The 25,436-nt window shown below is 39.9% G+C and overlaps 2 protein-coding genes across 4 annotated transcripts in view; one reads left to right on the forward strand and one right to left on the reverse strand.

The window, feature by feature from the left end:
- The window catches only part of dph1 (diphthamide biosynthesis 1), a 155,624-nt gene that overhangs the window by 30,511 nt on the left and 99,677 nt on the right, over window positions 1-25,436 (reverse strand). For 2 of the 3 annotated variants that reach the window (XM_077611089.1, XM_077611088.1), the window contains 6 exons: window positions 24,104-24,242; window positions 23,419-23,568; window positions 16,835-16,898; window positions 8,246-8,367; window positions 5,381-5,535; window positions 3,891-4,012 (listed from right to left, as the gene is read on the reverse strand). In XM_077611089.1, coding sequence (XP_077467215.1) covers window positions 3,891-4,012; window positions 5,381-5,535; window positions 8,246-8,367; window positions 16,835-16,898; window positions 23,419-23,568; window positions 24,104-24,155 — 665 coding nt within the window. In that variant the 5' untranslated portion in view covers window positions 24,156-24,242. Of the gene's footprint in view, window positions 1-3,890; window positions 4,013-5,380; window positions 5,536-8,245; window positions 8,368-16,834; window positions 16,899-23,418; window positions 23,569-24,103; window positions 24,243-25,436 lie in introns of those variants that run through there. The other variant, XR_013303524.1, reaches the window with a different exon arrangement.
- Window positions 24,614-25,436, forward strand: part of rtn4rl1b (reticulon 4 receptor-like 1b) — an 89,415-nt gene continuing 88,592 nt past the window's right edge. The window contains exon 1 of the mRNA XM_077611087.1: window positions 24,614-25,147. Coding sequence (XP_077467213.1) covers window positions 25,135-25,147 — 13 coding nt within the window. The 5' untranslated portion in view covers window positions 24,614-25,134. The remainder of the gene's footprint in view (window positions 25,148-25,436) is intronic.

Here is a 25,436-nt window from a genome sequence, read left to right on the forward strand (position 1 = left end):
CCTGGCCTTCTAGTGGGGATACAGCATACGCTGCGTAGGCAGAATGTACAAACATGAAGAACACTGAAAACACAAAGCAAACTATATCTATTTATATACCACAATCTTCTCCAGAGACACTATGAAGTGCTATACACAGCATCTATGTATGATCAGATATAAAAAGACATCTTAAATTTGATTGGTAAGTGAAAAAAAATCTAATAATTTTTATTTTATCAACCTGAGAGATGGGTTGGTTCAGTCGATCATTGGACTGACATATCATACCATACCAATTAAGATAATTGGTTTGAAATGAAATATTTTCAATTTTGCACTAAAGTCACCCCAAAAAAAAGGAAATAGATTTTGAACAAAGACAAAAAAATTGATTGATTTTAAATCCATTCGCGAGTCATCAGTCAAGGTTTAGTGTAGCCACGTTGAACCATAAAGTTTTAAAAGTGCAGGGGTCTGAAGTCACTGTAAATAACGCACATTTTCGATGGACTTTGAAAGGATGTGCAACAAAGCTCACTGTGTATTGAAAATGTATCATTTCTGGGGTAAGGGCTGTTGCTATGTAGCCTTTGAGTTTACCTGAAAATATGTCCCATCAAGACCCTATAGATTTTTTGTGTTAAATGACAAAGATGTCTCTCTGACTGCATTATGTTAGGAAGAGAATTGATTTTCGGCAGCTTCTCTTTTCCCTTGGTTCTCTTTTCTTGAAAACATCCAAAGCTCCAGCATGATTCTACTGTGAACAATAAGCCAGCTGCACTTCGGCGACAGTTGTCCTTACGTGTCATTTGCTTTCAGAAGCTGCTTTTGCCCAAAGCTCGCTCTCCTGATTCTTGACAATCTCAGCCGTACCATTAATAATTAATTGTGCTTATTAAATGTGCTCTTAGTATAATGTTATTCACCATTACATTATGCAATACTCCTATCTTTGCATTCATATTTGCATATTGGTCAAATAGGAGCTAAAGTCTGAGTAGAGGCAGAAAACGGACATGGTTGAGACGGTTGTGAATCGGTCAATTATACAGTCATTATACAGCACACTGTAAAAAGTGTGGCCAAAGATGCAATGACAGTTAGAACATGATGGCCAAAAATGCACTCCTATAAATGTAAGCATGTCGATAGCATAAACAAATATCCTCCTGAGATCTATGACATTTTTTAATGCATTCATTTATACACCTATTATTTTGCTACTTGGTCAATATCAGTATAAAAAAGTACATTGCGCTGGTTAAAACATTTTAAATACTACTACTATAAAGTACCTGACATCATGTGTTCAAATTTAGTACACTTTTCCCAAAATCTATGCCAATCATAAAGAACAGGAATTTTATTAGCTATAACTCTGACATCATTGTTCTTTAAAATCCTTAGATCTGTAATACTTAACAGGCGTAAATATTCCAGCTGCACACATTCAGCAGAAAACACGAAAGATACACATAAATCCCTGCAGTTAAAAAGCCAAGCTGCTTGAATGAGGTAGAAAATAAATAAATACCTTTGTTATTATTGCAATTATACAGCCTCTGAAGGCCCCAACCATGTGCTGTCAGCATATACTGGATATGCAGGTGTAAGCATAAGTAGAAAGAGAGTTAGACACTAGCAAAGCTCAAGACAGCAGAGTATTCCAAATGTCAGACAAACCAATCGATTCTCCCTCCCATCACAGCTCTACACACATCAAAGCAAAGGCAGATTGGATTAGTAGGTGAAGAACCCTAACCCTTCCACTTTCTTTTTCCATCGCATGCCCAAAGACACGTGGGCGAGCACGTACTTGCACACACGAGCATCGACACACACCTTTGTAGTTCCCCCGTTGGGCTTGCTTCATGCATATACAGTTAAGCCTGGCCTTGTCCCGTTAGTATAATCTCATGCTCCGGGAACCTTTCATCGCATGCACTTACAAAGAGCTGGTGATTCACCTTGGTATATTGTTACATTGGCTTGCTCCCAAAACGGGCCATCATTTAAATTTACATAGCCAGAAATGCACAAATGTTTATTGATTATTATTCAGTAACTGATTTAGTTTTTAACATAATCAAGGTAAGTGATAATTACCATCTAAATCGTTGCTCAAATTCCCTAAATACAAACTGCGAATTACTATTTGGTCATACTTAATGCCCTAGTAATTATTAGGCTAAAGAACAGCTCCAAATTTCCCGGACTTTTATTGTTTTTTGTTGGAGAACTTGTTAAGACCCTGACTAACGTAGCTTCTTAAAGGGACAACGCATGTACATACAAACTATTATACACTCACACGTCGGCTCAGTGAAACTGCTCATGGCCATTGTTGGCTTCTATTGATGCGTAGACCGTGTTGTGTTACCTTGTTTTGTCGCCGGTCTTTTGGTCGTCAGTCTTTTGGTCGCCAGTCTTTTGGTTGCCCGTTGTCGCGGTCGGGGCGACCAAAAGACCGGCGGCCAATCGACCGCACACGAAGTTATCATATATCGCAATTAGAAATAGTTATTTTATGGAGGTAAGAGACTGTCAGATTCTGACAAGTGCCTGCATACTTGTCATTGACATTCGGGATGCTATTCTCCCGTACCATGACATCTTAAAGGTGCTCGATTGGATTGAGATCTGGTGACTGTTGAGACGAGTTGAGTGCAGTGAATTCATTATCATATTAAAGAAACCAGAGTGAGAAGATTTGAGCATTAGGACATGGTCCATTATTTTGCTGGAAGTAGTCATAACGAGGTGGGGTGGGTACACTGTGGTCATAAATGAAACGATATGGACAGCAACATTTTTCAAGAAGGATGAGGCATTGCAGCGATGCTCAATTGATATTAAGAGGCCCAAAAGGGGACCCATGAATATATCCCCCATACCACTACACTAGCAGCAGTAGCCTGAACCGTTGATACAAGGCAGGAGGCCCCCATGGGTTCATGGTGACACCATATATGGACCTACCATCCAGAGAATGAGGCTTGTAAGACTAGGCCATGTTTTTCCAATTTTTTATTGTCCAATTTTGGTGAGTTTCCTGTTTTTATCTGACAGAAGTGGCATCTAGTGTGGGCTTTCTGCAGCTGTAGCCCATCTGCCTCAAGGTTCAACGTGCTGAGCATTCAGAGATGCTGCTCTGCATACTCAGTTGTAACAAGTGGCTATTTGATTTTCTCTTGCTTTTCTATCAGTCCAAAACAGCCTGGCCGTTCTCTTCTGATCTCTAGCATTAACAAGAAATTTTGCCCTCAGAACTGCTGCTCACTGGATGATTTTGTTCTCTTGCATTTCTTGGTATACCCTTGAGATGGTTGTGCGTGAGAATCCCAGAAGGGGAACAGTTTCTAAAATACTCTGACCACATATCAATTTTCTACCTTATTCTGATGCTTAGTTTGAATAGGAGCAGATCATAATGTAATTGGCTCATTATGGGTTTGTGATAATGAGCAGTTTAACAGGTGTGCCTAATGAATTTGCCCTTGGGGTATTTTGACAAAAGTATGTCATGATAATTTAAACTGGGAATTCATACAAATAATGAAAATGAATTATGCCATTGTTTTTTTTAATGGTTGGAGAGGGTGAATTGCTGTTGTGAAGTTGATGTGTACTGAGTGCAGTGAAAGTCTGTGTGGGTTTGTCTGCCTCCCTTGCAATGTGCAGTGTTATTTTTAACGCTGCTTTTGACCACCCATAATAAAAAAAGGCACCCCGACATATCTACTTTTTATAGCTTGCTATGACTGGTCTGATGTCATCCTGATTATTCCTCGAGTGACAAGTTTGTAGGTGGGTAAGAATGGGGGAGGAAAGAAGGGATACTATCCTTGGTTATACAGCTGACGGAAAAGGTGGAAAGAATTTAGAGGTGAAAAGCAATTTCTTACATTATGGCACTGACATTCCGGTCCAATCGAGGAGACGTGCAGCCCAAAATTTCCCCTGGTGACAGAGGTCGACACTGTGGGACCAGCACGTCATAGTCAGGCTTGAGGGCTGCACTCACTGCCTGTAATAAAAAAACAAATAAATAAACAAACAAACAAAAACAAACAAGTTTAGTTTGCTCTGCCTTTAACTTCTTTAACTTCAATATGCTAAAAAATTGCAACACTGGAAAATACAACATTTTCTCTCTACCCATCCAAAAGAATGCACAACAATGTTTTGACTAACCGAGGGGATCACTTGTTCGTTAGCATTCACATCACATTATCACATTGTTTGGTTTCATACTAAAACATATTCATCAAGTGGCTTCGCATACTGACATTGTTTCACACACGGCAGCTGGCTTTTATCATTGTTCATCGAAGCCCCTGATTGCCTTGTTTTGTGCACATATTTTCTCTGCTTCTGCATTTGACAGCCCTGCAACCCCCCAATGATTTCTCTTTATCTTTCATACAGGAGAGAAAAAAAGAATAAGAGCAAATGGGCGAGTGAAGCCAAGAGAAGGAAAAGTGCAAAGTATATAGGGGAATGAATGTCAGGATTAAAATAGGGCAGTGATGCAAAAGATGGAGAAAGAAGACAGAAAAGACTACAGAGATCTGTTCGACTGTATATTAATTGAAGTAAAGTGAGAAGATGAGACCGCCAAGAACAAATTAGCTCCAACGCATGGGGGATGATGGACGCATTGAACGAACAAAAGCTAACTTAAGGCAGTCAACAGGGAATAACGTGAACTCTGAGCTGCAACCGCCCATAATGTAGGATCGCTTTAGCAGCCTACACAGCATGAGTTGGAGGCAGAGTTCATACAGTGCAAGCTAAATACACTCGCACATGGGTCTTATCAAACATATGATAAAACAAAAAGACACACATGGCAGAGTGTGGCCAAACTTAAGAGCAATTCCATTTGGGAAAACCATAGGCGTGTATTCAATCCATAAAAGCAGGAATATAGAACAAATCTTAATGCGTTCTATATCTCACACCCCTGCTTGTGTAAAGAGAAAGGAACTAAAATGGTTTCAGAGTTTATGCCAGCTTTCAAACCAAAATAACAAATGCACACGTGAAATGCAGTTGAGTGGAAAAGTGTAGCTTCTTCAACAAACAAGCAAAAAATTATGCAGAAAATATGGTGTGTGCCAATATATTGTCTATACAAATACTTGAAGTGTAGGCATTCCGAGTGAGTAAATACTGCGACCTTAGAGTATAAAACATGCCCATATCCACCGCGACTTTACGGCAAATTAGATTCTCCCATGTCTACTCATGACGCCACAATTTTGGCAATAAAAAGGGGCAGTCATGAAGAGACTCAGATTCAACTTGCAAAGTAGTGGGTAGAGAAAAAGTGAGTGATTCAAGTTCTCCTACAATAAAAGCAGTGTGTAATGTCATTCCTGTGCTCCATCACCTGCAGTGCAGCCACAAATTGAATGGTGCTGACGAGCGCCAGGGATTCTCCAGGAGGGAAGTTGAATTTAACCGTGTCCAGAAAGTGTACGTTGTCCATCTGAATGTCCACAAACACGTAGAGCATCTTAATTCCTGTGCTGGAATCTATGGGGACTGTGAAGACAAAGACAAAAGAGAAGCGGATGAATAATTCAAATGGTCGCGTCAGGTGAGCCAGCAGCACATATACTATTGATGGAACCCCAAACATGAGTGCATAGCATATGTTCATGAGTACCTAGGCACCATTGTGGTCTACTGGAGGTGAACATTGTTCTGTGTGTGAGTAAAGCCAATGCAAGTCAGCCCATTATTTAGGAAGGTAATAGACACACATGATTACTGTTAATATAATTAATTTCACAGTCCATTTACAGTGCAACCGTGCCTTGAGATGGTCTTTAGATGCTTTGGATGACTTAAGTAATAAGAAGCCAAAGAAAATGGCATTACGACGAGCCTTGATTACAATTATACTTGGTTTGGCGCTGCATTGATTTTGCAGATGCGGAGCAAAAGGGTGCCATTGTAACGACAGAGTCAATGACCTCTTACATTTTATGCTGGATGAACTGGTATTTAATAGACTAGATTATCACTGGAGAGACAGGAGAGCAAAGTGTGATAATGGGGAAAGGGCCTAAGTGCGAGATAGGGATTGTGGACAACGATAGAAAGGGACTGGGATTGAACATCCGTTAACAAAGTTTGTGTTCCATTAGATACAAAGACAAGTAAAGCTTGCAACCAACTGCGTATGGAAATGACCAGTTATTGTAAAACAGGAGTGATTCATGTCATTCCACCAGAAAAGAAAACGATGAGGAAAGGCATGGATATGGAATTTAAAAACATTCTTCATCAGTATCCCGGGACTTTTAACATATCATGAGGGTAGGGAATGGGAGTGATGAGAAGTTGAGTAGAAACTACAATCAAGCTTCCACCTGTCAATTGTTTGTGGGCACTCTCCAAAGGTAAAGGGCAAACAATCGATTTGTGCTGAGGTGAAGATGGCAGCCGGCTCTTAAGATGCTATCATTAGAGATGCAGTCAATGAGATGGACAGAATTCACTGACCTCTTGGCTGCGGTTATTGGGGCTGGAGAATGTGCACGCTAAATTATTGATTGTCTGTGATTAACCAGAGATTACTTGCAGTCTATCTAATGGTGAGTTCTTACCATTGTGGGGAGGAGTTTATTTATTCATTGTGACTTAACACAACTGTATCAATAATGAGGGTCTATACTCGGGGGGGAAAAATGACCAATTTGATCAAAACTACACAGCCTCCTATTCCAACAATTGAATGACAACCTGTAAAATTACCAGTCAGGTCACTTAAGATGTTAATCCTATTGTAAAACAGATCCAAAAGTACGAAGAACTTTTAGTTAATGCAAATTTGGATTACAACTGATTTTCCATCAATCAGAAAAACGGACTATTGTGGATGAGCACTGAAATAGTTTTAACTAGCAGAGAGCAATATATCTTTGTTTTCCTCCTACATATTTGACAATTGATGAAACACATGGTACAATGCAACGTGCACGTGAAACAGTGGAAAAGATATCCACCCCAGGGCACATTCTTAAAATAGGTAAATAGAAGTTTACATCCTTACACACGTCACATACACAGCATGTGATTCTCTTTTAATTGCGTACACCAAAGATAACTTGAAATACATTTAAAGTCACTATCAATTTGCTAAACAAAGTATTGTTACCGACAATTATACTAGCTGATCTGCCGCTTCATATTGAGCACTGATGGAAAATGACATGAGAATTGTCTTTTGTTTGCAAAGCATTCTATTTTAGTTAGATTTTTTTTGTTCAGTTTTTTTTTTTAGGAACTTGGTATATAGCTGGAGGAGCTCTATGACGATAAAACACAAAAGATGACAGTGACAAACAAAAGGGGAAAGACGAGTGGAAACATTAAAGTGGAAGAGAGTTGCTCTATGAGTCAGTTCGGCTTCTTTGATCTCTCACAGGTGTCTGACATGATGTGCACGTGACGCCATTGTAACTGAGTGGTGGGAAAGGTCAAGAAATACACAATAACATGCAGTTGGTTTAATCAAGATGGAGGGTTAAAACGCTACTATTGATGAACATGCAACCGAATGAACAAAATAACAGCTTCACTAAAAGAAACTTGAGTATTTTTAAGCTAATCGCTGCTATTGACGACAAAATACCATCAATTTGAACTGGGCATTTAGTGCTGTCATTTGCAGTGAATAGGTTTAAAAGGCATTGTGAGTTTGAAATACAGTGGTTATGAATCCTTTTACATATTAAAAATCCAAGTTATGAGTAGCGAGAAAATAAACTAGAATAGGGATACAGAGAATGAGTGAATATGTATGCCACTTCACTATAAGTAGTGTTACATCATCTAGTTTGTTTATCTGGAGGATACTCTGTGAAAGACGGATAGACCAGCCAAACAATACAAAAGGAAGGTCCAAAAACAGAAAAAGCTATTACTAGGCAACATATGAAAGAGCATTATTTTGATTATTTCAAATGTTTTGTAAAGGTTATAGAGTCGAAAAAAGTTTTTATTTGCTGCTATAACTTAAGACGTTTCTTCACTTTTGATGCCTGCTGCATAAAATATTGAATTTCAAATTAAAGAGATACTACTGTCATCCTTCACCACATTGCAGCTTCAACATTCAGTACATCACATTTCTTATATTATCCAAATCAAAAAATGTTCACAAAATTCAGAAAGAGTCCTTCAAAATAAATATCGTATATTTTCTCATAGTCAAACATGTACCAAGACAAAAATAAAGACTCACCAAGACAACTGTGGCCATAATGAACCATGAAGTCAGCTCCCAAGGCTCGGGCTGTAAAGTCATCCAAGCAGCATGCCCCGTATGTCACGTCCCCCATCACGACGGTGTCCGCATCCGTGAATCTACATTCACACATGCAAACTAATTAGAGAACAAGCCCAGCAGAAATTATGCATCCTACTGTTTGCCAACCATCGCGAGAATCAATCCACACGACATGTGATAAGGAGAGAGTTGAATAAGATCAATCGCAATTCACATTAGTGTGGACACAAATGTCCAAATAGTGTGAGACATAAATCAATGAGCGAGTCACAGCATAACGGGCTTTTTCGAGGAAGCCACGACATGTGTGGGGAGCCAGTTGTTTATTTGTTCACATTGACATGTCAACAAAGCTAAATCAAGAAAGTCTTCTAAGTAGCCTTGCAATTGTATTCACTTAACATTTTTAGCTCATTCATTGTACTTCCAATCAATAAAGTGCTTCCTTACATTGTTCTCCTTGACTGTTACATCCTCCTGGCATTTTACAAAATGTTTAATTCCACAACCCTAAAGTAAAACGCCAGGTATCTAAAAGTATCGTTTCTAAGAGGCTCGTGGTGAGCATCAATGGTATAAATCACCTAAACATTTTGCAGTTAAAACATTATTGAACGCTATGGAATTCAAAAGGACAGAAAATAATTCAGACTACATACTTAAGTGTGCGGGAAATACATGGGTCTGATATGATAGCCCACAAAAGCATGATGTTACAAACTGTACCTAAGGACCTATATTTGTAAAGAGCAAATATCCCATCCCACAACCCAAAAACAAGAGCTTTCATCATTGGTTTTTATGGGTAAATAAAATGCTATACTGCTGAACCATAAAGGTTAAGTAAAATGAATCAAGTCTGAAAGAAAGCAGGAGGGGAGAGCCAGCCAGTTAGAGACCTTGTTAAGAAGGTAGACAAGGTGGTTGTAAACACAGATAGGGGCCTGGAATTTGTGTCTATAGTCTGACAGATTTAGGTAAAAGAAAGGTTGTAGAAGAGAGATGAGACAATAGGGCTTAGGGAACGTGGACACACGATAAACAGGCATGGCTGCTCAGTGCACTCTGAACTATCTGTAGATAGCATCAGACTGTTGATAATGAGCCTCCTACTACCTATTCTTTCACACACACCTGCATCCTATCGGTGTGTATGTCCTGGGTTATGGTCCTCACAAGGGGTTTGAGTTTCTTTTTAGCTTTCCCTCTCTCATTCTCTCTGATGTAATCTGGTTTACAGCTTTGCCGGGATCGTCCCCATCGTCCCAGAGTTTTCACTGCTTGTTTTCAGTATCCCTAATAACTACACTCAGGTCAAAGGGAAGACAGCTGAGCCCCGCAACACATAAACAAACACACACATGCACAGGGACACACCAGGAGATAATGATTTGCCTTCAAAATTGGAATCACTTACCCTCTCTAATGTCATGATTTTGTCTGTTTTGTGTGCATCACGTCTACTGCAGGGGATAATTACAATCACCAAACCTTTTTATTCTCTGCAATCTATTGTTGTGGCATCAAACTGTTGACAGTGGCAAACAAAAAGTACTGAAATAGTGGCTGTCTTTTTATCGGTTTATTCTGCAGCCTGGTGGGGGAGTGGTTAGCGTGTCGGCCTCACAGTTCTGAGATTGAAGAGTCAATCCCTTCCTGTGTCGAGTTTGCATGTTCTCTCCGGTCTTGTTTGGGTTTTCTCCACGTACTCTGGTTTCCTCCCACATTTCAAAAACATGCATGGTAGGCTGGTTGAACACTCTATATTGACCCTATGTATGAGTGTGAGCATGATTGGTTGTCTGTATCCTTGTTCCCTGCGATTGGGTGGCCGCCAATTCAGGGTGTCCCCCGCCTGGTGCCCATAGTTATTTGGGATAGGCTCCAGCACCCCCGTGACTGTTGTTAGGATAAGCGGCTCGGAAAAAGGATGAATGGATATACTTTTCTTTCTTTGAGGTACTCCACTATAAGCAATTTTTAACTTACTACTTTCTAAAGACACTCCTTCTGGAGTAAGTCATGGTTCAATATCTTGCTCAACAACATGTTGACATTTTTTTCAACAACTTTAACCTCAACTAACCGGTTAGCCAGAAGTATAGCCTTGATTTTGTTTTTAAAGTAAAAAAAGAAATAAATAGTGGTATCCAGTAAACGACTAATATCAGTCTAAATCATAGGAGTTGCTCACCACAATTTGCCGTTGAGGTTGACTTTCTCACTTAGTGGAAAAAGTATTTTCTTCATTACAAAAAGAACATGCAGATAAGCCACTGCAGAGCTTGCAGTACAATGCACATTGATTCCAGCAGTGCTCGGAAGCTTTGTATCTAATCACTCATCTATGTGTCTGCCAGATATACCGTTCTCACATTTTCTCAGTTCGAGCTGAATATCATGCCATTACCATAACGCGTATACTAAACAGTCAGAGTAATAAGCACTATGAATTTGATTAAAAAGCTGATACAAGACATTCAATGCCACTCGGACATGGCAGGGTAATTATTGAGCCACGCGTGGTCCTGCATCCCCACGGGCGAAAAAAATGGAGTGAAAGACCGTGAGAGATGGAATGAAAAGTGCATTCGTTTTAATCAAATCCCCTTCAAAATGTGTCTCACGCAGGAAATACTGCACAGCATTTTTTTTTACGTGTGAGGAACAAATTTGAGTAAAACGTCATAATCTTTTCCTTATCTTTGGTGTCAGATGTTTTACAAATCTATGTAGGGTTTTACTCATCGCCAAGCCAACTGAAATGTCATTTAGATCTAATTAAGATGTCAGAGAAGCTTGTGAAGTACATAACGGCTCTTCCTAATTAGGTCTTCAGTGTAAGTTTCAATATGGATGAGAAACCATCAAATGATTTGAATCTTTGTAATAAACTCCACTGACACAAAAACAAGTCAGGAACAAGACGAGTGTATTTCATGAATGCACTAGTGCTTCCATGCATAAGAATTCAAGTGTAAGTGTACCACATTGTACCATTCCTACTGCTATATCAACATTGAAAGGATGTGTAGAGAGAGTGCCCCAAAATAGCTTATGGGACTGTTTTAATTCACTCAGCTCTTGTTAGGGGGGGATCACAATTCGGTGTAACAAACATTCTAATCTAATGAGAAGATTTGGATTGTAATGTTACAGCATAATTACAATGACCTTTGAAGTAAAGCAGATGTATAAATCCCATCAGAACAACCCCATGTTTTGGCAGCAGCAACATATTTACTCAGCACTCAAACAAATGATTCCAAGGCACATTTGTTGGTTTAGCATGTTCTCCAAGTGGGTGTGCAACTCCACTTCGGGGGCGCCATTGTAACTCCAAATCAATGCAAATGGTTGTAGGATGGGAAATGTTTGAAAAATTGGCAATCAATTCAGCTTGACAACATGCTGGGATGCACGCCATCATAAATTAATCAGACGATACAACCTATTGCAGCAACCAAGTAAGCCGTATATATTGTAAGCATTCAATTTAATTATAATATATACAAAATTGCATATCTTTGCAATTTTCAGAAAGACTTTATACTATTAAAAAATGAATGTAACACTGTGTTGTTGGACATTGTTATTGAGAAATTAATTTGGTAATTGCTTATTGTTTATGTGAAACAGTCAAATGAGGAAAACCTCATTCTATTTAATAAGAAAGCGTCAATGTGCAGATTAAAAAATGTTATGCTAAAGCAGCGTTCTTACAAGTTTAGAAACGTAAAATGCAAGGCTTTTTGATACCCTTTAAAGACCACTTAGAAACACATTTAAAGTAAGAAATATGGAAATTCCATGGGCAACATCGAGCCTATTTTCATTTATTAATATTTTATTTAACTTAATTATTTTTAAATATTTGGTAAGATATGCCATTCTAAAAGTGAAAATACTCAAAGGTGCTTTGAGAGGAGGGAATTTGTTGTTGCTGATGACATGCTTTACATCGGGAAGTCTTTTTTTTAGGTAACAGGCAATGCAAGCAGGTCAGTGAGGTGGCAAGAGGTGCAAGCAGCATTGCTGACAACTCAAATAAGCAGGAACGTCACATTTGCATACCAGGTCAATGGAACACCATCCCCCCTGGCTAATCTTTTATTCAATTACATTCCAGGTATCAGCAACCATCTACTAGCTCTACCCCAGCAGAAGAGAATATCTTTCACATTGCACTTCATTTTTGTAGCAATCGCCACAGGGCAGCGCTTGTCTCTATTTGGAAATGCTTCCATAGCAGCCTACCTGCATGTAACAAAGAGGATTTTCCCACTGGCTAGTTGAGTGCTGTTCCCACACAGAAATCCTTCTGCAAGACCATTTCCTAGTAGAGGCCCCTTCAGACATCACCCCGACACCTATTATTAGTTATTTTTAGTATTACATATGCACATATATAGTATAAATTATTCACCCCCCCAAAAAAGAGTAAGGGAACGTGCAAAAAAGCACTCAGTGGTCACATTCTTGATCAGTATTGATTAACAAACAGTAGGATGTGTCACATTACACGGTACAACAACCAGAAATTCTGACAGGCCAGACTCCCTGCGACGTGGTCAAGATGAGTCCAAGACTCAGATGACCAGTCGATGCCTTGTGATGCCCTCTCACTTCAAAATGCTCGGCAGCACGACAGTCTCCGATTCTTCCCGACATTGTGTAGTATGTGTAAGGCATTAGTAGTCTTCAGATGTGGTAAGCATTACCTGTGTTGTCACATTAGCCACTACATCTCTTGATCTTAATGGGGCGCAGTGCATATTGCCTTTTAAGTCACGCTCCTTGTGACATGAAGTATAATAAATAATGCTAATGATTATAAAAGCCCTTTTTAGTTGGAAGTGATGAGGCCACATTAATCTAGTTCATCTTTTGCTTATCCCCAAGGCTGATGCCCATCATCTGTCACTCTGGTATTTCATGTCATTTTGGCTGATACCACGTATTTATTTTCCCTTTACTCTTCTGCTACTTGTCAAAACTTCCCACAACTTTCATCTATCATTTTATCTATCATATAATGCCAATCTCAGCTTATTTTCTCCCTCCCCACTCAATCACAAGTAAACAAGTTGAAACAATTGATTACAGCCCCTATTTTTACTTCTCATTTGGAAGCCAAGGGTCAAACATTGGTAATAAATAAATGCAAAACACAAATTTCCCACTTTTAGCATGGCTTTTTCAAAGATAAACAACACATATACTACATGTACAGATGTATAAAGATGAATCTACTTCTACTACTACTACTAATTCTACTTTGTGACGGGCTTAATACCATCATTCATATTTTTGAAAAACCACTGAATATCTGTAAGTAAAAAGATATGTACTGGTACATGCTGGTGGTTTCACACAGCTATTGTGACAATATAAAGACAGTCATTGTCGGACAAGTCTCCTTCCTAATGGTAGTCTTGACATTGACAATGTGGCTGTAGAAATGATTCAAGCAGCTGTCCAGAATAATGCTAGCTCTAATTTGTACCTTGATTTACCAGCGCATTGCTTTTGACAGGTCACTTACTTTGACCCACCCAGCGCTTATTTTTGACAGCTACCAGGGCATGTACATGATGGAGGGAGACAAACAAAATCAGGTAGTCTGTCAATTGGACCGTGGATAATTCTGTAACTAGACCTTGAGACATTTGAGCATACTGTATACTCCCTGCTTGTTATAAACACAACAAATTGACAAATGAAGATATCCTGAATAATATCAAGTAAATCTCATTTGGAAATTCATGCAAAAATGAGCAGTACTGCATTACATTCTTAGCCTTTCCACATATTAGTGAATACTTTCAAATATATATGACTAAAACATACATTTTAACATTTTCTTTGGAGTCTTTTAAGATGTAAAAAATGTAAGATGGGGTAAGCTATATCTGGCTTTTAAAAAAAGGAAATTTCTGGCTGCCTAGTCCTAGTCCATGCCTGTATCATCCAACAATTCACAATTTCTGATGACAGACTGATCTACCAAGGAAAATAATACTTCCTTGATCACATTTGCTCTTTATCTTTAAAAGACCTTCAGGATCATGCACACAATCGATTGCTTTCAGATAACAGTTGTTTGACGCAGATTTTGGATCACGTTCCAGGGAACAACTTCTCTGTGACATCCAAAGTATTGTACACTCGAAAAAAGTCACTATTAAATGTCATGGCTGTCCCCAGTATTTGAGAATGTTGGCTACTCTCTCTGCTGTCACCCAAGCAGCAGAGCAAGAATGTTTATAAAGGCATCTTTGGAAGCTGAAATCAGACAGCTGACGCCAACTAAAGCCAAAAGACATATGTTACAGTGACAACACATGAATCATTGCCTGTCTGCACAGACTATCGTTTATCCTGAAAGTTCTTTGTTTGCATCTTTGACACACTCACTGGCTATGTCCTGAGCAACAAAAAAACGAGGAATTTGAAAACAGAGAAAATCAAATGCAGAGTTGTTTTGGCTCAGGAATAAATCAAGGTTTGCAAATCACTGTAAGGTGACAAGCTAATTTACACTTCAATCACATATGAGAGTTGCGTGTCCAATTTATTGTACATGGCTTATTTTAAGATGAGAGGCAGGATTCAGCTAACAATAGCAAAACAAAAGACATGGCACATTTAAAACCAATTCAATTGAAAGCAACATTTGCAGGGCAATGAAATTACTGAAACGTATGACAAACAATACACCATATTTTTCGGACTATAATTTGCACCAGCCAAATAATACACAACGAAGAGGGAAAAAATATATCTAAGTGGCATTGCAATGTAAGTCGCATTTTTGGGAGGGCAATTGTTTATTTTATAAGCAACCAAGTGCAAACATATGCAACAAAAGTAAAATAAAGAACAAAAGGCTAAATACGCATCCGTGAACATCACAGTTTTTCAGATAACTATATCCTAAAAAAAAAAAAAAAGGACTGTCTGTGGTCACGGAGAAAAAAAATATAACACAAAAACATTTGAGTTTTAGGAATTAGCTGACCATCCTACAGAAGCTCCTTAGTCTGAGGGCAGCTTAGCCCTTTTTATCTCTTCTGGCCACTGTGGACCTCTGACTTGTTGTTAAGAATGAAACGAGTCATCCTATAAGATAGTTAACAAAAGACTCTGTGCCTGCTAGGCCAACACCTTGAGTTAACATCACTGGCTGGGTCCAGACATACCATTCATTATAAGACAAAAGGCTGACAGTCATTGGGGGAATAACCCCTGTGATGTAGAAAATGGTCAATAAAGTTGACCTTGACCATATCTTGAAATCCTTGGCTCGAATGCCACAATGCCAACGACCTGACTGTGCCACTACAACTTTCTATCCAGGAAATTTCCCAAAGTGTGACTAAAGCACTGGGATGGAGGAGTCAACCCAAGACACGCTGGGAGACTATGTTCTCTGTTTTAAACAGCAAACTCCACCATCAAAGTCGCTTGGTTTTAACAATATCAGTTAAATAGTTATAGCCGTTTCCACAATGTAAAATTTAAATCCTGCCAAAACACTGCGTAGGTCTGAATGTGCTATTTTAAAAGCAGAGAGCACTGTGGTGCCTCAAAATCAGAAAGATAGAATAAGAGATTATAAGAACAAAGCCTAATCATAAGAAATGTCCATTTTTCATGATCAGAAAAGTTGCATGGCAAAGACAAGAGTGATTAAGGTGCGATACATCAGGAAGATGAATCAACTCCATTTCAAACCTACATTAACATCATGTTAATTCCTAAATTTCAGTTTTCTCACTCTGCAATCTGAAATGGAGTCAAATCCTTGTCATCAAAGTTTCCTGAAAAGGATCAAATATCCACTGAGCTTTAAAAGATGATGAAAGCTCTGACCATTACAGCCGCGTATCTGATCCATCTCATAAACAAGTTAGTATCGACTTAACATCTATAAATGGAACCCGCACTGGGTGTTTAATGACAGGAGGCAGTTTCTTAAAGGGGGCACTTTGTAAGCAGCCATTCTGTTATGCGTCAGTCTACAGAAGCCCAGCGACATCAGGAAAACTGACAACAGAGCCTCAGGTGAGTACTTAACATAATGTGTACCTCGTTTTAGAGCCATTTTATTCAGCACAATGTAGGCCAAACCACAAGATAACCGGGAAAACTATTACGTATCAAGGACATCAATAATGAGGCTGTGTTAACTGATGGGTTTGGGAGAAAAATTAAATTGGCTATCCAAGAGCTTGTGCGGACTGAAACTAGATGTAATTAACAAGAATAATATCTTCTTTGATCTCCAACTGAAACCATGATATGCAGAGAATGCTATGAACGCTGTTCCAAACCAGCATAACTATGTTTCATTTTTAGAGAAACCCAGATTGAGACTAAGGGAGATAATCATGATTACGCTTTTGGATGACTAATGAGCGCGTAGCTGCCTGGCATGGTTCAAGTTCCAAAGGCATCAGCAGGCTTTTGCATTTTCCCACTGGCATATACTTACATATCTCTAAGCCGCCTAAATACATAAGTTCCTGAGCTGCAGCATACCTTTCGATGATGTCTGCGATCACACATGCAAATAACTGCAGGCCCTCTGGAAGCTGCAGAGCCACTGGAATGAGAAGAGGCAAACAAGAAGAAATGATGCACTTGTGTTTTGAGGGATGGCAACTCGATATTAAATAAGTGTGAGGCAGCAAAGCTATTCATAGTCCAGTGTGCACCACTGGTAGGGAGTAATGACATTTCAGGGCAATTTCCTCTCTGCCACACAAGCGATGTTGGGGTTTTTTTACAGGGTGATGAGCTGTTAGAAATATAGTGTGAACCAATAGCCACAGCTTTATCACACGGCGTTTCCCTCCCCTGTCAGTCTGTGGCCGATAGCGCACTACTATGCTTTTTCATTCATCCATCCATAAACTCTCGTTTTGCCATCATATCCAGCCGGTGACTGGATTTTGCCTTTCAGTCACTTGCCAATATCAGGCACATTGTTGCTTTTTATTCAACTAATAAGGCTTAAAGCAAACATTAAATATGGATGAACTGATTTATAAACTTCTGATAGCCCTACTGATGCTTTCACATGTTTACAAATGAGGCCCATCCAATCTCCCGACGCACCGCCTAGACTGAGAGGAACCAATAATGAAAAACATTATTCTGGTTTCATGTTAGCGTCAAGAGAGAGATTTTAATAAGGCAGCCAAACCAACTTGCCCATCATCATCCTCTGCATCTTGATGGCAGGCGGTGAAGTGCTACTTTTTCCACATGCATACTAATTTTCGCAAGAAGTACACAAATGATGACTATGTGCAATTCCTGCAGGATTTGCTCATTCAACTCTAAAAAGGCAGTTGGTACCTTAAGGAGAAGTTTATAAAGTATGTTTATAACTTTTTATTAACTTGACCCATGAACCTCCAAACATGTCAAGTTAAAATCTGAAGGGGAAGAGGAAAACAATTTTGAACAATTATACTGGAAACTGAATGTAATCATAGTTAAATAACTATTAAACTTCAATCATCATCTATTAAAGTCCACTTTTTGTATGATGTTGTTTCTGTTCAGTTTTCTCTTGTCTATTTTTTAAAGGGCTGACAAGAAAGAAGTTCTCCAAGTGTTCCATCAAGCAAAGGCGTTTGGACAAATCTAAGATATCAATATTTACTTCACATTGTGCGTTGCAAAGTCACAACAGCTTTAAGGAAGGTTAACGTATAGCTTGTGTTGAGAGAGAAAATGGACAGCAGAGAAGGTTCAGCACGAGCGAGACCTTCAGCCTCGGAAGCTTCAGCAAGGTCGAAGGCTTCTTCCTCCACCGAGGCAGCAGCTGCCAAAGCTCGCGCAAAAGCCGAGGGAGCCAAAGCTCGCCTGGCTTATGCACATAAAGAAATGACACTCAAGGTAGAAAAAGCACAAGTTGAAGCGAAGATGGATATGCTCTCCCTGCAGCAGGAGGCAGCAGCAGCTGTAGCCGAAGCAGATGTTCTGGAAGCTGCTGTGGAAAACAGTTTTCGAAGTAGCACCAATCTTCATCTCCAACAGTTGTTTGAGACTCCAGTTGACAAATTAGAGCGTACAAAAGAATATGTTAACCAGCAGGTAGATCAACCACTTCAACAGTCATTACCATGTAATAAAACACTGCGCTATGAATCACCAGATGTTTATGGAAGTCAACACCGACATTTCCAGAAAAAGGACAGTGATCCTAAGGAAGGTTTTGCATCCACAACGTGTGAAAGCAGACCTCCACTTTCAACAGCAACACTAATCTCCAGTCCAAATTCAGCAAGTTACGGCCCTTCTTATCATCTCGCATCCAACCATAAAACTCATCAAACTACTCACGACCAAGCAAAAGTGGCTGATTTAGCCCGATATCTAGCTCGCCGTGAGCTATTATCAACAACTCTGATGAAATTCAATGATGAGCCATGCAGTTACCGGGCATGGAAACAATCCTTTGGGAATGCAATTAAAGACCTCAACATGACTTCCAGTGAACAGATGGATTTGTTGGTTGCGTGGCTCGGAAAGGAGTCAGCTGCACACGCGATACGCATCAGGGCTGTTCATGTTAACTCTCCAGAACGAGGACTAAGAAGGATATGGGATAGACTAGAAAACTGCTATGGTGCACCTGAAAAACTTGAGCATTCATTGTTCGAACGAATCAATAACTTTGCAAAAATTTCCAGCAGAAATTATTCAAAGCTCCATGAGCTGAGTGATTTCCTTGTAGAATTAGAGGCAGCCAAGGCAGATGGAGACCTACCTGGTCTTACTTATTTGGACACAGCACGGGGGATACATTCTTTAGTTCAAAAATTACCATTCAACCTCCAAGAAAAATGGCTAACTGTTGGAACAAACTATAAATTCCAACACCATGTATCATTTCCCCCTTTTGAAGTTTTTGTTGACTTCATTGAAAAACAAGCCAGAATTAGAAATGACCCAGGATTCAAATTTCCAGCAAAATCTGAAACCTCAAAAGCAGAGTGTAAGACAATGGACCACAAGGAAGTCTCAGTTCACAAAACTAATGTCTTGTCTTTTGCTCATCCTACTGTTGACAAACAACAATTCAGGGCGAATGATCCTGACAAACAGTGTCCTATCCACAAAAAGCCTCCCATGCTCCGAAAATGCCGGGGCTTTCGTAAGAAGCCACTGGAGCAACGCAAGGCTCTCCTCAAAGAGAATAGGATGTGTTTTAAGTGCACATCTACCCAACACAACGCAAAGAATTGTAAATCAATTATTAAGTGTACTGAGTGTGACAGCGACAAGCATATCTCCGCACTTCATCCTAGAACAGAAGCAGGGATCCAGGAGCCAAGCCAGCCTACACAACAGAGCAGGCAGATATTCACTGAACCTTCAGCAGAGGTCAATGCTAGCTACACAGAACTATGTCGTGAATATCAGAGTGATGTTTCCTGATCAAAGATCTGCCTTGTCAAAGTGTACCTCAGTGGTCATCCTGAAAAAGCCTTGAAGGTTTATGCAATCAGCGATGAGCAGAGCAACCTATCCCTCGCTCACTCTGAGTTCTTTGATATCTTTAACATTTAATGCCCATCAGTTTCATACTCTCTCCGAACCTGCTCTGGAATGACATACTTGCCAGGTCTTCTGGAATGTAAAGGTATTCACAATAACAGGTCAGAAATTTCAACACCTAATGCTGCATCCATGTACCCTCACCTTGAATGGGTTGCTTCCCTCATCCCAGAGCTGGATCCCAATGCGTCCATCATGCTTCTCCTCAGGCAGGACATAATCTATGTCCACAAAGTGCGCAAGCAACTGGATGGACCACATGGAGCTCCCTACACTCAGAAACCTGACCTGGGATGGGTGATAGTTGGAAATGTATGCACTTTTTTCCCCATTTGATGTCAAATACAGTGGTACCTCGACATACGAGCACACCGACATACGAGCATTTCGAGATACGAGTAAAATTTAGAGAATATAATTATCTCTACATACGAGAAAAAATTTGAGATACGAGAAAGCCAGGTGGCCAAGACATGAGAGGCTGTTTATCATTGTATTGCACTGTCTTTTTTGCCGCATCGCTTTCGTGTATAACAGATATCTATGAGCACTCAGCGCGAATGCCGGAGCGATCGCTAATACGAGGAGTATATTATTACTTCTCGTTGGCTGCTCATAAGAACATCAAAGGCACTGGCTCTGTCCCTCCCCCTGCAACTCCTCGTGTAATGTGTCTGGTCGCAACTCCCTCTTTGTAATGTCTCTGCGAGCACTGGGCAGAGCGTTGCATTTTTTCAGTGTTTTCCCCCCTTGGCCTGTTAGCTCCCATTGGCCGAGCGATCGCTAATTCAAGACTACTTCCCTTTGGCAAATGGTCGTGCGTTATCCTATTGTGAGGACATTTGTGTGCATCATTTTCGGAATATTTTGAAGGGAATACAACAGCAAACAGCGCAGTGAACGTGAGGGTGGAGGCGGGGCAAACAGCCAACCCGGCCAGGAGAAGGTATAAAAATGTAAAACAAAATTAGAATTAAGTTTAGTGTAAGGTTAGTTTAAACTTATTTTTGAGTGTCTGCATCGTAATCCAAGTTCATTTAAATTTGTTAATGTTATATTACGATTCACCGGTGCAAAAAGTCTCCCCTGCTAACCCTGCCTCCCTCTATGTCCCTCTCTGTACACTGCGAAATCCGTCTAATTTTAGTTCTATTAAACACATTTTAGTCATATTAAACCACTAGTCATGTGTTACTTTGTTAATAGATGGCGATTAGAAGAAATACAACATTTTTTTCCAATCCAATATCCTGTTTTTGGTGTTTTTTCAGAGGGTTGGAACGAATTAATTTGTTTATAGTTCATTTCAATGGGAAACGTTCGTTCGAGTTACGAGAATATCGACATACTAGCTCAGTCCCGGAAAGAATGAAGCTCGTATCTCGAGGTACCACTGTATGCATTTTAAGAAAATTCTGGGCATTAAATTATGTGAGGTGGATGTTGCAGCTTGTTAAACTATCTGGTCGGGTATCATGATGCTTTGCCCAGCCTACATCATGTTTTGCTGACTGTATATGCATTGTAATATGAAGCACCTCAATAGAGCAGAGTACAAAACAACATGGTTTATTCAATTTGAGCTAACTCCTCCGGTCTGTAATATCCCAGTTCAATCAATCTAACTACATGTATACTTTAAATGAGCGACAGCCATTGCACCAATATTGTCACAGGCACCCCCCCAAGACACCAGCAAAGGGAGCATTAAACAATAAAAACATGAGATGGTCTGATAGATGGAGCCAATCCAAAAGCCGAGGTGAGTGCGCTCCGTGCTTACTGCTGAAAAGGTTTAGGGGTCATGGTAGACAGTGGGAGACAGGTCATTACATGAGAAAGGGCGATTTTATTAGTGGGGAAAGGTTTCAGAATATACTCTCTCCGCAGCTGACAGAAATAAAGAACCTTTTCTATAGGGCCTCGAACAAAAAGGTGAAGAGGATGCAAAAGGTGAATTGGCAGCAGCATAGGCTTAATCAACATATTGCCAGACTCGAATTAAGTGTCCAATTCCATATTCTATCATATTAGTAGTGTTTCTGGGAGCCTCGACCTGACCACTGACTAAATTTGACCAAAAAAACACTGTACTTAACTGTGTTGTTGCCCAAGAAGTGATTTAAGAAAAGACTGTCAAGTGAGCTTATCAGTTGGTTGCCTGAGTCGTGCAAGGACCTTGGAAAACAGCGCAACTCCCTGTGCATTCCACAAGTCTCCCTGGAAAACACGACAGTGACACTCCAGGGCCGATGCTGTTTTTTTTTTACATCTATGTCTTCAGTAGTTCTTTGTTCTGTGCCTGCCTGATATAGTCATCGTATTTTTCAAGGTTTTGTGACTATTGTGAAAGATTTCATTTTTAGCATGCACAAACCACAGTTCAATTTGTATTCATTGAACCCTGAAATAATTTTAGATTAAGGCCCATATTATTTCAAACTTACATGAAAATTGCCTATACCAAATAAAATGGTGACCTCTTAGATAGGACAAATCAGAGATGGCAACAATATTAGAGGTCTATGAAGTGGCGCTAAGGATCCAATCATCACACACTACTATTAAATGAAAATGTCAGATGGTTTCACTGAGAGAACATAAGGTTTTATTATATGGCCTGTGCCTTCAAAACCTGTGAAGCAGTAAGTAGTTATTAAAGGGGCTGCTACAAACAATTCTTACATAGTCTCTCTGAAAGTACCCAATACACATGGTGACTTTAATGCAGTCACATTTTAATTTAGTTTGCATGTTGTCCCTGTCTGTGCCTGCGTGTGTCTTCTCCGGTTACTGCGTTTTCATCCGACGTCCCCAAAACATGTTGGACCGATTGAATATTCCAAATTGCCGATAGGTATAAATGTGGTTGTTAGTCTCCATACGCTCTGTGATTGGCTGGACACCAATTCAGGATGTACCCCAGCTAGTTGGGTGGGATAGGCTTCAGCACCCCCACGACCCTTTTTAGGATAAGCAGCTCAAATAATGAATGATTGAACTTAGCCATATACAGGACAAATGATTAGAAATCAGCATAGAAATGATAACACATTCCCAAGGTAATCATTAAATTAGATAATTAGTGATACATGGGCTTCATTTCAAATTGTGCATGGTTAGAAAAGCTTAAATGAATTTCACTTGTTTTTTTACCGCTTCAAAAGAACTGTGAGATGATGAACAGATGGACGTAAACAGAAACAGATGCAGACAGACGTGATATATTGTCTTGCTGAAAAGTGTGATGATAAAGTGAAAAAAGCACAACAAAAACACAGGGGAAAAAATCTTTTCAAAGCCTCTGCAACGCCATCTGTACAATCCATGACAATTAACCCATATTAGTATTGCTAGTGCGACTTCTTTGATATAGATCTTTTTTTTCAAAATGACAAATAGCCACAATACCGAATATTTGTAATGATTTGATGAAAATGTTTTTACGACCTCACTTTATTTTGACAAAACCTATCACAAATCGGAATCAAGCAGTGGTGCAGAATAAAAGTATCATTATAAACTGAATTAGAAGATGTTTTTGCACAAACCTCTTGTTGCTTTAGCTTGTCTTACTCGCCACACAGTCTTATGGATTTCAAAGTTGTAATTTGCAGGCAAGGCTTTTATGGCCTCATTCAAATTGTGATCCTGCAGGATTTCATCTGGAATCTGATTAGCCACCCGACGGGGTCCTCTGACTGGAAAAAAGGACATTCCAAGACAAAAATAGTCACACAGAGTAAAAAAACCAAAAGCCAGTATTTCCTCTTCTGAGTTGTTTGAACCACCTTTTGCACCAAGTTCATGTTAATAATATAATAATATATTATTAATCATTCATTTCTTTATTTCCTGAATCGCTTTATCCTCACTAGGGTCGTGGGGGGGGGGGGGGGGGGTGCTGGAGCCTATCCCAGCTAACTTCGGGGAGTAGGCGGGGGCACCCTGAATTGATGGCCACCCAATCGCAGGGAAAGAGGAGACAAACAACCACGCTCACATCCGAAGAAAACCCAAGCATGCCAGAGAACATGCAAACTCCACGCAAGTGGACCGATCTGGATTCGAACCCAGGACCACTGCAATCCCCAAATGCAAGATCTAGTTGGGTCGTTTACATCACTGATCGGTCTCATAACATCTTAAGTTTATATCGGATATAATTTAAATTTCCCCCAAATATGTATCTGCTATTCATGTCGATAATGTTGAAAGGCAAACAGCGTTACTCACTCGTAGGCTTTTTGACAGGAGCAAGCAGCATTTCACACGAGGGCGCCGCCATGTTTTCTTCTCATTGCAAAACAAGCACCAGACCAAAGCAGTCGATCACAGATCATCGGATTCCACTCTCCAATGGAAATGTCAATCCCTGGACGAATACATAATCAATACAAATACTTCATACGTATTCATGTATAAATAGATCTGTGCATTAAGAACACGCTACTTTTGATGAATTATGCTCGGGAAAAATTAGGCCAATTAATAAATCAAGAGGTCTTAACACACACTGTGATGTTATATCTAGGACACCCGAGTTTCTTTGTGTATTACTGTTGGTCTGCGGATAGTTTAAATATAGTTTATTGCCACGCATGGATGAGTTCCCCTGCTGGTGTGTCTGTCTGGCTCTCCAGTGAAAGAGGCTGAGCCCGAAGCCGAGAACAGGAGGAGGAGGAGGAGGAGAAGGAGGAGGAGGAGGCGGGCGGAGGAGGAGGATGAGGCGGCACAACATCACTTTCTCCCTCCTTGAGCGCATCAGCGTGCGGCGCGGATGCAACGCACAGACTTCAGCGCACATACGTTTAACTCTTGCCAGAATATGTTTTAAAATGACATTTAGAGGACACATTCTTAAAAACTGCTCGTTTTATTAAGAGAGTTAATCATTAGGTTTTGGGGAAATTGCATTTGGAGCGACTGTAACTGGTTGGAAGAAGGATTTTTTTTGTAAATGTTTATTTTTAGCGATGGGTGTAATTATTTTTAGTTGGGATACGCTTTGAATTTGCAAATCTCGTCCCTGGAGTTAACAGCTTTGTTTTGAATTGAATGGGTTTCTGTAAGCGGGTCCGTTCAGATCTTCCAATGAATGACGTTCGAATCTGAGGAGAATATCGCAGTTCAACCTTGTCCAACGGGAGTGACAAATAAGTGACAGTGACCAAAAGGGGTGTCTTCGGATCAACTTGGAAAAGTCTGGAATACTTGGATCGATGATTTCCAGCGGACACAGCAGCAAATACACTTAGAGCGGCAACATGTTCAAACGGGGTGAGTCAGACTTAACTTTTATGTCCATGGATTTATCTATCCACCGTGTCATGGTTATGAAATGTGATGAATGTCCAATGCACTCGTGCACGGAGCGCATCTTCAATTTGCAAGCTGCCCTGTCTAGCTCAGAGTGCAATATTCACGTGTGTGTATGTATGCGTGAACACGACCGACAATGTGGACGAGATGCCGCACTGCAGTTTCTATAACTTGTGCACGGTCCATATAAGGCTAAAACATTAGAATATGGTTATCATTCGTATTTCTTGACGTGATGGAGGATAAG

This window comes from Stigmatopora argus, chromosome 10, assembly GCF_051989625.1.
Source record: "Stigmatopora argus isolate UIUO_Sarg chromosome 10, RoL_Sarg_1.0, whole genome shotgun sequence".
NCBI lineage: Eukaryota > Metazoa > Chordata > Actinopteri > Syngnathiformes > Syngnathidae > Stigmatopora > Stigmatopora argus.